Here is a 13660-nt window from a genome sequence, read left to right as displayed (position 1 = left end):
TACTATAGCTTCCGGCCGACCTAAGCCTGGTGAGTGAGATTTGGTAGACGGAAACTGAAAGAAGCCCGTCGTATATATATATATATATATATATATATATATATATATATATATATATATATATATATATATATATGTGTGTGTGTGTGTGTGTGTGTGTGTGTGTGTGTGTGTGTGTTGTGTGTCTGTGTTTGTCCCCCCAACATCGCTTGACAACCGATGTTGGTGTGTTTATGTCCCCGTAACTTAGCGGTTCGGCAAAAAGAGACCGATAGAATAAGTACTACGCTTACAAAGAGTAAGTCCTGGGGTCGATTTGCTCGACTAAAGGCGGTGCTCCAGCATGGCCACAGTCAAATGACTGAAACAAGTAAAAGAGTAAACGTTCTAGTTTATTTTAGCCTGGAGAATAGCATTTTCAGCTTCTGTATTTGATAATTCTTTAATACGTCGATGAAGATGTTCAATTTACTGCATCTTGTTTGAGGAATCTAATTGCACCTGGTTTAAACGGGAAGTTACTTGTGACAGTTCTGCTTTTACTAAATTATTACATTGTTCTGAAGACATTGGTAAAGATTCTAATTCTTGAACCCGTTTTTTGAGTCGGGCATTTTCCTCTTTGTAAGCTGCTAGTTGTTTTTTTTCCATTCTTCAGCATTTGCTGTGCTCTCTTGAAGGGCTGTTGTCAATTTTTGGTTGTTGGCTTTCAATGTCTGCAGTTCAATTTCCCATTTTTTTTGGTGTTTGTTGAACTTTGGGCTAATGCCAACTTTAACCTATCATTTTCATATTAAAAAATATGCTTCGGTGACATTTCCAGGAAGACTAGTAGCAGAACTGAAGAGAGATCCCCGTCGCTGGTCTTGTAGATTACTTGTACTGATTGGTAAAGAGGAAAGACTTGATGTCCTTGTGTGACATAGTGGGTTGACTGGTGTGGTACCTGTTTTTTTTTTCACAGTATCATTGTCCATAGCACCATTTATTTCTTGCTTAAATTTTGAATGTTTTCTTGTAAGTAATTTCACCTCCTCAAAATAATCATGGAACTGATTGAGTTCTTTTTTTCCGCTGAAACCAAGTCCATACACAATATTGGCACTAACATCTGACCACTGGCAAAATTTCTGAGAAGTCTTTGTAAAAACCATGCTTGTCGTAACTGTGCTGTTCACAAAAGCTTTTGAGTCTTCGACACTTATAATTCGGTACGTGGCACGAGCATTGTCATAATAAAAGTGAACTACTGCAGCCGTTTTACTAATTTGAATCCAGTGCTTTTTACTCTCCTGATCTCCCATGTGAAAAACATGGGCCCTACAGCTGAACAGTGGCTGTTCCCCCGAATTCATTATTATGTTTCGTTTTTGTTATTTTCTCTCAAAATACAGAGTTAATAGGGGTCGATAAAAAAATAGAGATGGAAAGAGAGAAGAACCGGCACGAATGTAAAAAAAATATTAGAGCGGCGGACGAAGTGCTTAAAAGTTTGCTTCACAACCACATGGTTTTGGGTTCAGTACAAGAGGCGCAACCAGGTTCTAAAGTTAGTGGGGGGAAGCATATAAAAAAGAAGGCGCCGTAGCACACACCCAACAGTTTTAAACTCATTTCCCTTATACTACACGAAATATTTCATTTGTTATAGTATACAATGTCATTGTGTATGAAATTTACAACTACTGAAATAGGTGTGATATGAATAAGAGGAAACTCCACGGGATCGTCTAATGTCAAGAGGTTATGAAGTCAGGATTTGTTTTGGTTCATCAGATGTCAGCGGTCACCAATACATCGCAGGAGATCGAAAAGACAATTTAAGAACGCGGGGAGGTTGGTCAAATAAAGTAATGACTTCAGAAAGTTCTTCCTTAACAATAAATAAATGAAATTAAAAAAAATAAAAACAAAGCGATACGACTTGTATCGTACAAGTGAATTAAAAAGTTGAAATTGTTGAAAAGGCTCCAATTTTGAAAAATATGCTGTGTGGGGGCGGGGTGGTCGCTCTCCTTGCTCCCCTGTTAGGTACACCTCTGTTGAGTACCACAGTGAAGTACCTTAGGCAAGTGTCTTCTATTATAGTCCCAGGCCGACAAAAATTGAAAGATGCCCCTCATATACATACATACAAACATACATAGACACAGACACAGATGCAGACACACACACACACACACATACATACACACACATATGTATATTCATACATACATACATACATACATATATACGTGTGTGTGTGTACTTGTTTGTGTGTGTGTATGTGTGTGTGTGTGTGTGTGTGTGTGTATGTGTGAGAGTGCGTGCGTTAGCGCGTCTTTGTCATGACATCACGTGATAGATGTAAACGAGCGTACCGTAATACAAGTGTTGTCCTCCGTTTGCAATTTTTTCATTAAACCATTGAGTTCTGCAGTTTTCGACATCATGACAGTGACGTTGTCCCAGTCAAGCAAGAGGTCCTTCTTTAACTTCTGATTTCTACAGCAATAGATCAACAGCTAAAGCGTACAGAAGTAATGATGTGACTGGGTGCTAAGAAACTCGATTCTCCACCACATAGTTCTGAGTTCAGTCCCACCGCGTGACACCTTGTGCAAGTGTATTCTATTATGGCCTAGGACTGATCAAAGCCTTGTGAGTGGATTTGGTAGACGGAAACTGAAAGAAGCCCGTCGTATATGTGTGTGTGTGTATGTATGTATGCATGTATGTATGTATGTATGTATGTATGCATGCATGCATGCATATATGTATGCATGCATGCATATATGTATGTATGTATGTATGTATGTATGCATGTATGTATGTATGTATGTATGTATGTATCTTTCTATCTATCTATCTATCTATCTATCTACCTGTTTGTACATGTTCTCCCTTTACTGCTTGATAACCGGTGTTGGTGTGTTAACGTCTCCGTAATTAGCAGTTCGGCAAAAGATAGAATAAGTACCAGGCTTTAAAAAACGAAAAGTATTAGGGTGGATTCATTCGACTAAAAAAATTGCCAAGGCGGTAACCCAGGATAGTCGCATTGACTGAAGCAAGTAAAAATAAAAATAAGAGAGAGAGGGAGAGAAGTTGTACTATTGAAAGACCGAGTGACTGATTTGTAACGGATTCGATTGCTAGCCATTAAGTCTGACTAGCGACTTGGTGACACTGGACATTGAAACAATCCAGTCTCAGAAGAAAACAGGCATTGAGGGACTTCTGTTAAGTACTGATGATGGTCGATCCTATCGAAAGCTTTGGATTGATCCAAAAACAGTGGAACCTCACAAAAACACTTTTATTATTCTCCCTCTCAACAATGTATCGCTTGAGAAGGAGGTTGTCATGGTCAAATCTGACATGAATCACACCGGTCTATGTACTCCCATACACGCACTCACGCACTCCATCTCTCCATATGTATGTATGTATGTATGTATGTATGTATGTATGTATGTATGTATGTATGCATGCATGTATGTATGTATATATGTATGTATGTATGTATGTATGTATATATGTATGTATGTCGCTATTTATCTATCTATACGTATGTACACACATACACACTCATACATACATATATATATTCATGTATGTATATGAATATATATGTATGTATATGTATGTATATATGTATGTATAGACAAAAAAAAAAGCCTCTCAATATGTGTCTTCATTGGTTTCAAACGCTTTCAGCAGATCAGAGCAGACTTCCGCCTCTGTCTCCTTCAAGCCATGGATCAATTACTGTGATACTCACTTTGCATATATTTTCCAATTTCCAAAGATTTTCGCCTTCATCTGTAATGCATTGTAAACCACGGTCCAGTTCTGTAACAAGCTAATGGATTATGACTCATCTGTCTGTGCAAATAAGTTCATCCAGCCGTTGACGATTCGTGTCAATGCGCGCAGTTGAGTCTCCCATGGTGTGGCTTGTCTTGACTGCTGCTGGTTTTCCCTTCTTCAAAACTTTATGTTCTGTGCACATTGCTCATGTGTCAACGGCATCAAGCTCATCAGCAACTTGTTGCTTTTTTATGGATGTCAGACGCCTGCACCCCTCTTTCGTTAAGAATTCAATAATGACGCAATGCTTCTGCTTAGAAAATAATAGTTGCCCACAATAAAGAACAGGAAGAATTACTAGAGAGGGTCAGTTTTCTTACCAACATACATGTATGTATGTATGTATGTATGTATGTGTGTGCGTGCATGCATGTATGTATATATATATATATATATATATATATTATATATATATATTATATATAATGTATGTATATATATATTATATATATATATTATATATAATGTATATATATATATATATATATATATATATATATATATATATATATATATATATATATATATATATGTATATATATATATATTATATATATATATTATATATAATGTATATATATATATATATATATATATATATATATATATAATCAAGGGAGAAATCACAAAAAAACCCCCAAAAAACAAAAGACAACAAACAGATGTATTAGTTTAACGCTCGGGAAGTGAAAAAGTCTTTAACGTTTCGAGCCTACGCTCTTCCACAGAAAGGTATACAGAAAGAAACAGGGTGAGAAAATAAAGAATGCGTATTGGCTAGCGATCTATCATGGCGAATGGTATATATATATATATATATATATATATATATATATATATATATATATATATATATATATATATATATATATATATATATATTCTATTATTCCTTTCTACTGAAGAACGTAGGCTCGAAACGTAAAAGACTTTTTCATTTCCCCGAGCGTCAAACTAATACACTTGCTTGTTGTTCGTACATCTGTCTATCTGTCTGTCTCTGTCTGTCTGTCTGTCTGTCTGTCTGTCTGTCTGTCTCTCTCTCTCTCTCTCTCTCTCTCTCTCTCTCTCTCTCTCTCTCTCTCTATATATATATATATATATATATATATATATATATATATATAAATATCAAATGATAAAGTTTGATGAACGCCATACTCGAAACTCTCGTCTTCAAGTCTCATTGTAACATCTACCTATAAGAGAAGACAAAATAATTTATACTTGAGTTTTATTTATCCTGCTTGTTCTACCAAACCTACACAGACACAGACACACAGACACACAGACACACACAGACACACAGGTACACACAATCACACACAAACACACACGCTTAAACATCTATGTTTAAGCGTGTGTGTGTGTGTGTGTGTGTGTGTGCGTGTGTTTGTGTGTAATCATTGGAGATTGTTTTCAGTTTAGTTATGTATCTGTTATACTAAGCCACCGCACTCTAAAATATTTCTTTTTGTAATATTTCTAGCGTAAATCTATCGATAAAAACGTTTATTTATTCTTTATCACAAAATATTTATTCTTCACACTGCAGCAAAAATTAGTCTATCAACTTTAAAAGATTTAAATGCAGCCTAGTAAAGATCGCAAAAGTGAAAATATATGAATAAAAGAGAGAAAGAAAGAAAAAAATTTAGTATGCTTTTATAGAGAATATGGCAGAAGAAAAAAAAATCAAAATGCCTAGCTTTAGTAATGAAGAAATATTAATAATAGGCGCAGGTGTGGCTGTGTGGTTGTGAGGCTTGCACTCCAATCATTTGGTCTTGGGTTCAGTCTCACTCTACGGTACCTTGAGCAAGTCTTTTCTACTATAGCCCCGAGCCGACCAAAAGCTGGTGAGTGGATTTCGTAGACAGAAACTGAACAAGAAGTGTGTGTGTGTGTGTGTGTGTGTGTGTGTGTGTGTGTATGTGTGTGTGCGTGTGTAGAAATACAGATAGATAGCAAGGTATATGTATGTGTGTGTGCGTGTGTGTGTGTGTGTGTGTGTGTGTGTGTGCGTGTGTAGAAATATAAATAGATAACAAGATACATGTGTGTGTGTGTGTGTGTGTTTGTGTATGTTTGTGTGTGTGTGTACCTCTCTGATTGTGTTTGTTCCCCGCCACCACTTGGGAATCGGTAGTAGGTTGTTTATGTCTCCATAACCTAGCAGTTCGAGAAAAGAGTTCCGATAAAACAACAGGCTTAAGCAAAGTAAAAAAGAAGTAGGTGTAGAAGTCGATTTGTTCGACTAAATCCTTCAAGGCAGTGCCCCAGCATGACCGTAGCCTAATGACTTGAAGGAAGTGAAAGTTAAAAAAAATGATTATTCCAGGCGATAGTATCTGAGCAAGGACTCGAACTTGTATTGCTCGCATCATTCTCCATCCAGCAACCTGTAACTTCGCCAGTTACTGCATATTGTAGAGTTTACTGCAGCCATGCAGCAAGTCAAGTTAAAACATCCGTACAAATCAATCTGTTTCTACATTCAACAGAAGAAATCCTCGATCGAGACTCTTCTTCTCAACGCCGCATCATTTGTAAACAGCTGACTATAACGGCGACCGCTTGGATTTCTTTCACCACTGACCTCCATGCAATAATAATAATAATAATAACAACAACAACAACAACAACAACAACAACAACAACAACAACAATAATAATAATAATAATAATAATAATAATAGCAACAACAGCTGAACAGAAGATCAATTTCCCCTGCGGTTTCTGCACCCATTTAGGAGTAAAGTAAGTGAGTACTTTCAAAGATGACCATCACTAAATATTCATTTATTTATTTAATTTATTTATTTATTTATTTATTTATTGATATATTTATTTTGAAAATTTTCTTGCGCTACAAATCTTATGGCGGCGGCTGAATGTATATGTTTTTTATTTTTTGTTTTTGTTTTGGGTAGGGTGGAACGAACGATATAGTATAGTAGAATGCATGTATTTTTGTTTTTGCATCATCATCATCATCATCATCATCATCATCATCATCATCATCATTATTATTATTATTATTATTATTATTATTATTATTATATATATATATATATTGTCACTGGAATGTATAGAAATTGACATGGCATAAGAATTGTCTGGGTCATGCTGCTAAAAAAAAAAACAACAACAAAAGCAACAACAACAGCAACAACAACAACAACAACCACAACAACAACAAAGATTACAAAGCAAAACAACACCCAAACGCTGTTACATATTCCTGAATGTCTAAAAGTCATGTGATGGCGTTTTTGCGTGTTTTTACTTCGTTGCTTCGATTTAGTTTTTATACATATGTTGTAATGTTGCCGTAGTAGAGATTAGTATGGAAGAGAATTTGGGTACCGTTGCTATTATTGTAATTATTCCTATAATTATTATTGTTGTTTTTCTTGTTGTTGCGCTTGTTGTTGTTATTGTTATTGTTATTGTTATTGTTGCTGTTGGTGTTGTTTTTGTTGTTAACGTTGTTATAATGTTGATTATGTAATGTCCAATACCATCCGTCGACCTAGTAGTAAATAAATATATATATATATATATACATACATACATACATATATATATATATATATATATATATATATATATATATATATATATATATGTCTGTCTGTTTATCTATCTATCTATCTATCTATCTATCTATCTATCTATCTATCTATCTATCTATCTGTCTGTCTGTCTGTCTGTCTGTCTGTCTGTCTGTCTGTCTGTCTGTCTGTCTGTCCGTCCGTCCGTCCGTCTGTCTGTCTATCTGTCTGTCTATCTACCTAAAATTTTCCATGTGACGAACAAAATGAAAACAATATCTATCTGGTCAGTCGTATGCATGCACACGTGTACTTGCATTTATTGCTGTGTGCGTGTGTGTGCATGTATGTATGCATGCATGCATGCATGTATGTATGTATGTATGTATGTATGTATGTATGTATGCATGCATGCATGTATATATATATATATATATATATATATATATATGCACACATACATATACGAATACAAACATACACACACACATATATTATTATTTTATTCTTTTACTTGTTGCAGTCATTTGACTGCGGCCATGCTGGAGCACCGGCTTTAGTTGAACAAATCAACTCCAGGTTATATTCCTAGTACTTATTCTATAGGTCTCTTTTGCCGAAGCGCTAGGCTACGGTAACATAAACACACCAGCATCATTTGTTAAGTGATGGTGGGAGGAGGGACAAACACTGATACACACACACACACACACACACACACACACACACACACGCATATCTATACGACGGACTTCTTTCAGTTTCCATCTACCAAATCCACTCACAAGGCTTTGGTCGATCCGAGGCTATAGTAGAAGACACTTGCCCAAGGTGCCACACAGTGGGACTGAACACGGTGCCATGTGGTTGGGAAGCAAACTTCTTACCACACAGCCATTTCTGCGCTTGTATATGTATATATTTTTTATGAATATTTAGCAAAAGTAACAGTGAGTCAAAGTCCGACAGTTTCGTACGTTGGTAAGGCATACACACACACACACACACACACACACACATATAGGTACACAAACACAGACACACATATAAATACTGTAATCTTTCTCCCTTTCTGCAAAATGTTAATTTCTTGCATCTATCTGACTTTTATTTTTTGCGCCTATCTATCTATCTATCTATCTATCTATCTATCTATATATATATATATATATATACATACATACATATACATACAAGCACACGTAGTATATACGCTTGCATTATGCATGTATATGCGTGTGTATGTATATATATATATATATATATATATATATATATATATATATATGCATGCATGCAAATACATACATTACATACATATGCATGCACAAACACACACATATGTGTATGCGCATGCATGTGCGTGTACCAAAAATACATATACGCAAACATTTTTATTGCTGAGTATACTATATAAATAAACCGAATGCGTAAATAAACCTACTCACGCACGCACACACACACACACACACACATACGCACATTCTCTTTCCCTTCCTCTTTCCCTCCCTCCCTCCCTCCCTCCCTCCCTCTATCTACTTACCTCTCTATCTATCTCTTACATAATACATCTTTCGTCAAACACACCCATACACATTGTCTGAGGCACATGCTTAGAATTGTATATGTTTACTGATTATTATCACATTTCACGAGATAAGCATCATGGGAACATATTTTTACTAAGGAAGGATGAGTGCACACACGAGTGCACACACGCACTCACACACACATATACACACGCCTGAACACACACGCGCGCACAGAAACGCGTGCGCACGTGAGCACACATGCGCGAGCCTACAGGTGCGCGTACACGAGCGCGCGCACGAGCGTGCACACGATCGCGCACATGAGCATACGCACGCGCGCACACACAAGCGCATACGCGCGCGAGTACACAAACACACATTATACACACATACACACATAACATAAATATATGTGTGTGTGTGCGTGTGTGTGTGTGTGTACACTTTCAAGTATACACATGTATGAACATTTCGGTATGTGTGTGAGTCTTATGAAAATATATTTACATTTGGACATATTGATCTGTGCTAGTGCAGCCGACCGTTTTTATTCAAATCAAGCATGCTTTGAAATTCTTGATCTGACTAATAGCAGCATTAGAAAGAGGATTATATCACCTCATGCCACTAATGTTCATTGCTGGTCTCTTGCCAAATGTTGCATCGAATTCCTAACACATGTAACACATATATATACACACACACCTATGCACATTTCTAAGAGTGTGTGTGCGCGCGCGTGTGTGCATATATATATATATATATAAACACACACACACACAATTAGGCTCTTGTGTTTTGTATCTCTCTGCACTTAAATACGCGTGCGTGCACACTAATAGACAAATTTCTATGTGAGTATGTGCGTGGATATATAGACATGCACGTACACACAAACACAGACACATACACACACACATTCACACACACATATACACTCAGATATATATATGTCTGTCTGTCTGTCTGTCTGTCTGTCTGTCTATCTATCTATCTATCTATCTATCTATCTATCTATCTATCTATCTATCTTTTGATATACAGATGTATATACGCAGAGTTATTTTATTTACATACATAGATAAGCGTGAGTGTGTTTGAGTGCATGTGTGTGTATCTGTGTGTGTAAATGTATATATACTCGTTTGTACCTCTCTCTCTTTCTCTCTCTCTCTCTCTCTCTCTCTCCCTCTCTCTCTCTCTCTCTCTCTCTCTCTCTCTCTCTATCTATCTATCTATCTATCTATCTATCTATCTATCTATCTAGATATATGTGCACTCCCACCAAACACATACATGATAACAACTGTCATTTTGTACTCAGTAATCTACAAAAATCTTATCTCGAATGACTACCCTAATATTTATTTGAGTTTCCATCTTTTTTTATTAATCTGCATTGTTAATATTTACATGTGTACATATAAATTATTTAATAGATTAACGTTCATGAAACAATGAACATAACAACCAGGTATCTTTAGTAATACAACATGCTAAAGAATATTATTAGTTACTGAAGACAAAATAAGTAGAAAAGTCAAAGCTACTGCATATAGTCAATGAGTGTGATTCGACACTAAAATTCAAGGTTGACACTTTTATTGAACAAGACAAAAGCATGTTGAGTAAGAAAAGGTGAAAGAGAGCGAGAGACCAATTCACAAAACAGAGAGACATAGTTCCTTATGAAACGTTGAGTGGCTCCAAACTGAAGATGAATTCGCCAATTTTTTTATATCAGTAAGCCAAATTTTCCAGAACCTTCGACCAAGCTGTCTGGCGGGAAAACTAGCACACTTCCTTTGAAGTTCGTCGTATTAACCATCACAAATCAACCAGTGCTAATTGGTTGAGCCATATACCGGAGGTGTTAATATTTCTAAAGGCAAAACATATAAAAGATGATACGTTAGGTCGTGGTCCTGAGTAAGGAAAATCTGAGAGTGATGTTTCAAAACTCAGCAGGTGCCCTAACACAGTATGAATAATAATCTTTGCTACTACAGGCACAAGGCTTGAGCCATCTTAGTCCGCTGAGCTGCTGTGGTGGTCAGACCGCCAAGTCTAAAGAATAGGATCGGATTGCGCAGACAGACTCTCATCTTAAAACTACTAAACGCAAGCAGGAAATAAAAAAAGCCTTGCAGCGTTAAGGATCGGTTTATATAACCACTGGAAGGCGTGCTGCTTGTGATCTTCCTCTTGATCTTTGGATCTCATCAGTTCCAGGAAGAATCCACCCATGTATGATTAATAACTTCTAGTAGCAATCACAAGCAAAAATAACAAGTAGTGGTCGGTAAAGAGAAGCTGACCGAAGCTCCCCGATAAACTGAAAGCTGAAGGTCGGTGCATGCGTGTTGGGGTGCAGCAAAAGTTAAAAGTAAATTACCAATGGGAACTTTCCTGGAGAAAATCAGAATTATTTTTGTGAAAGTGAAACTGGTACGTTATACTTTGAGAGCGATCATGTTTTATCATAAATCTGCTTACTCAGAACTCATGAAGTCTAAACAACAACAGCAACTAATAGGAGCCAGGGTAATGTACAACAATATATTGACCGAAACTGAAATAAGAACGAAACCTCCGAGATAGAACGCACGTACATACTTATAGTTTCTTATAGAACCATCCAAGTCTATAATTTTTAATATAATTTTCTTTGAATATCCAAATATTCTTTGACTGTGAAGTGTTAACGTGTCTTTCTGAATATCTCAATATATGCTTATTTTGCAAGAACTTTCTTTAATTGGATTTGCAGTGAGCACTATATAGTTTATTGTCAGTATTACTGTGGTAAGAAGTTTCCTTTACAATCACTAATTCCGGATTCAGTCTACTGCGTGGCAGCTTGGGTTAGCTGTCTTCCACAATACCCTCGAGCCTACCAAAGCTTTGTGAGTGGATTTAGTAGACAGAAACTGAAAGAACCCCGTCGTATATATATATATATATATATATATATATATATATATATATATATATATATATATATATATATATATATATATATATATATGTATAAATATATATGTATATATATATATATATATATATGTGTGTGTGTGTGTGTGTGTGTGTGTGTGTGTGTGTGTGTGTGTGTGTGTGTGTGTGTTCGTCTTTGTCGCCCCACCATCGCTTGACAACCGATGCTGGTGTGCTTACGTCTCCGTAACTTAGCGGTTCGGCAAAAGAACCGATACAGTAAGTACTAGGTTTATAAAGAATAAGTACTGGGGTCGATTTCTTTGACTAAAACCCTTTAATGCGGGGCTCTAGCATGTCCGCAGTCAAATGAGTGAAACAAGTAAAAAAAATAAAAGAATACTATATTTACAACACACACACACACACACACACACACACACACACACACACACACACACACACACACACACACACACACACACACACACACGTTTATTATATCAAAATATATCATTTAATAAACACTTGAGTTTTGCCTTTTGTTGGTCTGTCGTGAACAGTCCAGCTAAAGGCAAAACTCAGAAAAGACTTTCAACTTCTGAAATAATAAACATTTACATACTGCGTAAGATATTTGAGGAGAGATTTATGTTTATAAAAAAAACAGATATATAATAACAGATAATAACTTTATTTATCAAAAAATGCTATGCGGGTAAAAATAAACCTTATTTTCTATCATGTTATTCAATAAAACCACCTTCAGCTCCAACAACTGCTTCTATATGAGATCTAAATTATCTACATGCTCGAATCAAGTGATCCTGGTTCATTTTGGACATTACTCCGATTATGGCAGCTTTCTAAGAATCTATGGTGTTATGGGCGTGTTCATTGATCTCTCTCTCTCAACATGTAATAGTCCAGTGGATTGAAATCTGGGGAATTAAGAGGCCAAATGTTAGTGGGTTAGGGGTTGTGTGATCATGGAAATTTTCGGCCATCCATTCCTGTGTTACTAGAGCCATGCATGATAGAGCAGAGTCTTACTAAAACACATATGGCCTTCCATTGCATACACTGTCTATTCAGCGCTTAACAATTATTTCCAGGACCTCAATATAGGCCTTGTGGAAATAAGTAAGGGGGCATAGCATGTCTTTCATTGCTCACAATCCCTAAAACCATGACAGTTGCAGGGAATTTTGTATGAATAACACTTGGAACTTCAGAAGAGTCTGCGTATAACCATCTGACATGTCTTCCGTTAACTTCTTGATCTTGGTCGAAGTTTTTCTCGTTTGAGAAAAACCAAATCAAATCTTCTGATGGATTTTTCAGTTTGTGTAAGAGCCTTTTAGATTTGATGTAATGATTTTCTTTTGCTTTTTCTGACAAATTGACCTTGCTTCATCATATATCAGATGTCTTCATGGACAACATTTCTGACTGTTCCTTCTGACACATGGAGATCTTTTGCAATTGACCTCATGGACTTTCGTGGATTGTAATCAATGGTGTGTTGAACTTGCTGGATAAATTCAGTTGTTCTGATGATTTCAGAACGTTTAGAATGCTTTTTATGCTTTGATACTGGTGATATGTTTCCATCTTCAGTCTCTAGCTCCTTACAAACTTTGTAGACGAAAAATCTGGCAACTTTTAATGATCGAGATATTTCTAAATCGCTATGCTCAGCCTTTGTAACCACAATAACATCATGCCTCTTCATTTCTTGAGTAAGGTGAGGGTCTGCCATTATTTTCTGAAACAAAGATT

General features: G+C 36.2%; 2 protein-coding genes across 6 annotated transcripts in view; one reads left to right on the top strand and one right to left on the bottom strand.

The window, feature by feature from the left end:
* Nucleotides 1-399: 399 nt before the first annotated feature.
* Nucleotides 400-1417, bottom strand: LOC128248709 (homer protein homolog 2-like). The gene is given in 4 exon segments (XM_089356908.1): nucleotides 400-645; nucleotides 648-740; nucleotides 743-793; nucleotides 795-1417. Coding segments are annotated over 4 exon segments (882 nt in total). The 5' UTR covers nucleotides 1356-1417; the 3' UTR covers nucleotides 400-468.
* A 3803-nt stretch (nucleotides 1418-5220) lies between these two features.
* LOC106878206 (uncharacterized protein KIAA0825) overlaps nucleotides 5221-13660 on the top strand; it is a 189652-nt gene continuing 181212 nt past the window's right edge. The window contains exon 1 of one of the 5 annotated variants that reach the window (XM_052970496.2): nucleotides 5221-6615. The gene's annotated coding sequence lies outside the window, so the exon portion shown is untranslated. Of the gene's footprint in view, nucleotides 6620-13660 lie in introns of all 5 variants that reach the window. The other 4 variants (XM_052970494.2, XM_089357286.1, XM_089357287.1 and 1 more) reach the window with 4 other exon arrangements.

The sequence above is a fragment of the Octopus bimaculoides genome, chromosome 9 (genome assembly GCF_046866305.1).
Source record: "Octopus bimaculoides isolate indiv1 chromosome 9, ASM4686630v1, whole genome shotgun sequence".
NCBI lineage: Eukaryota > Metazoa > Mollusca > Cephalopoda > Octopoda > Octopodidae > Octopus > Octopus bimaculoides.
This window is presented reverse-complemented; position numbering and strand designations above follow the sequence as displayed.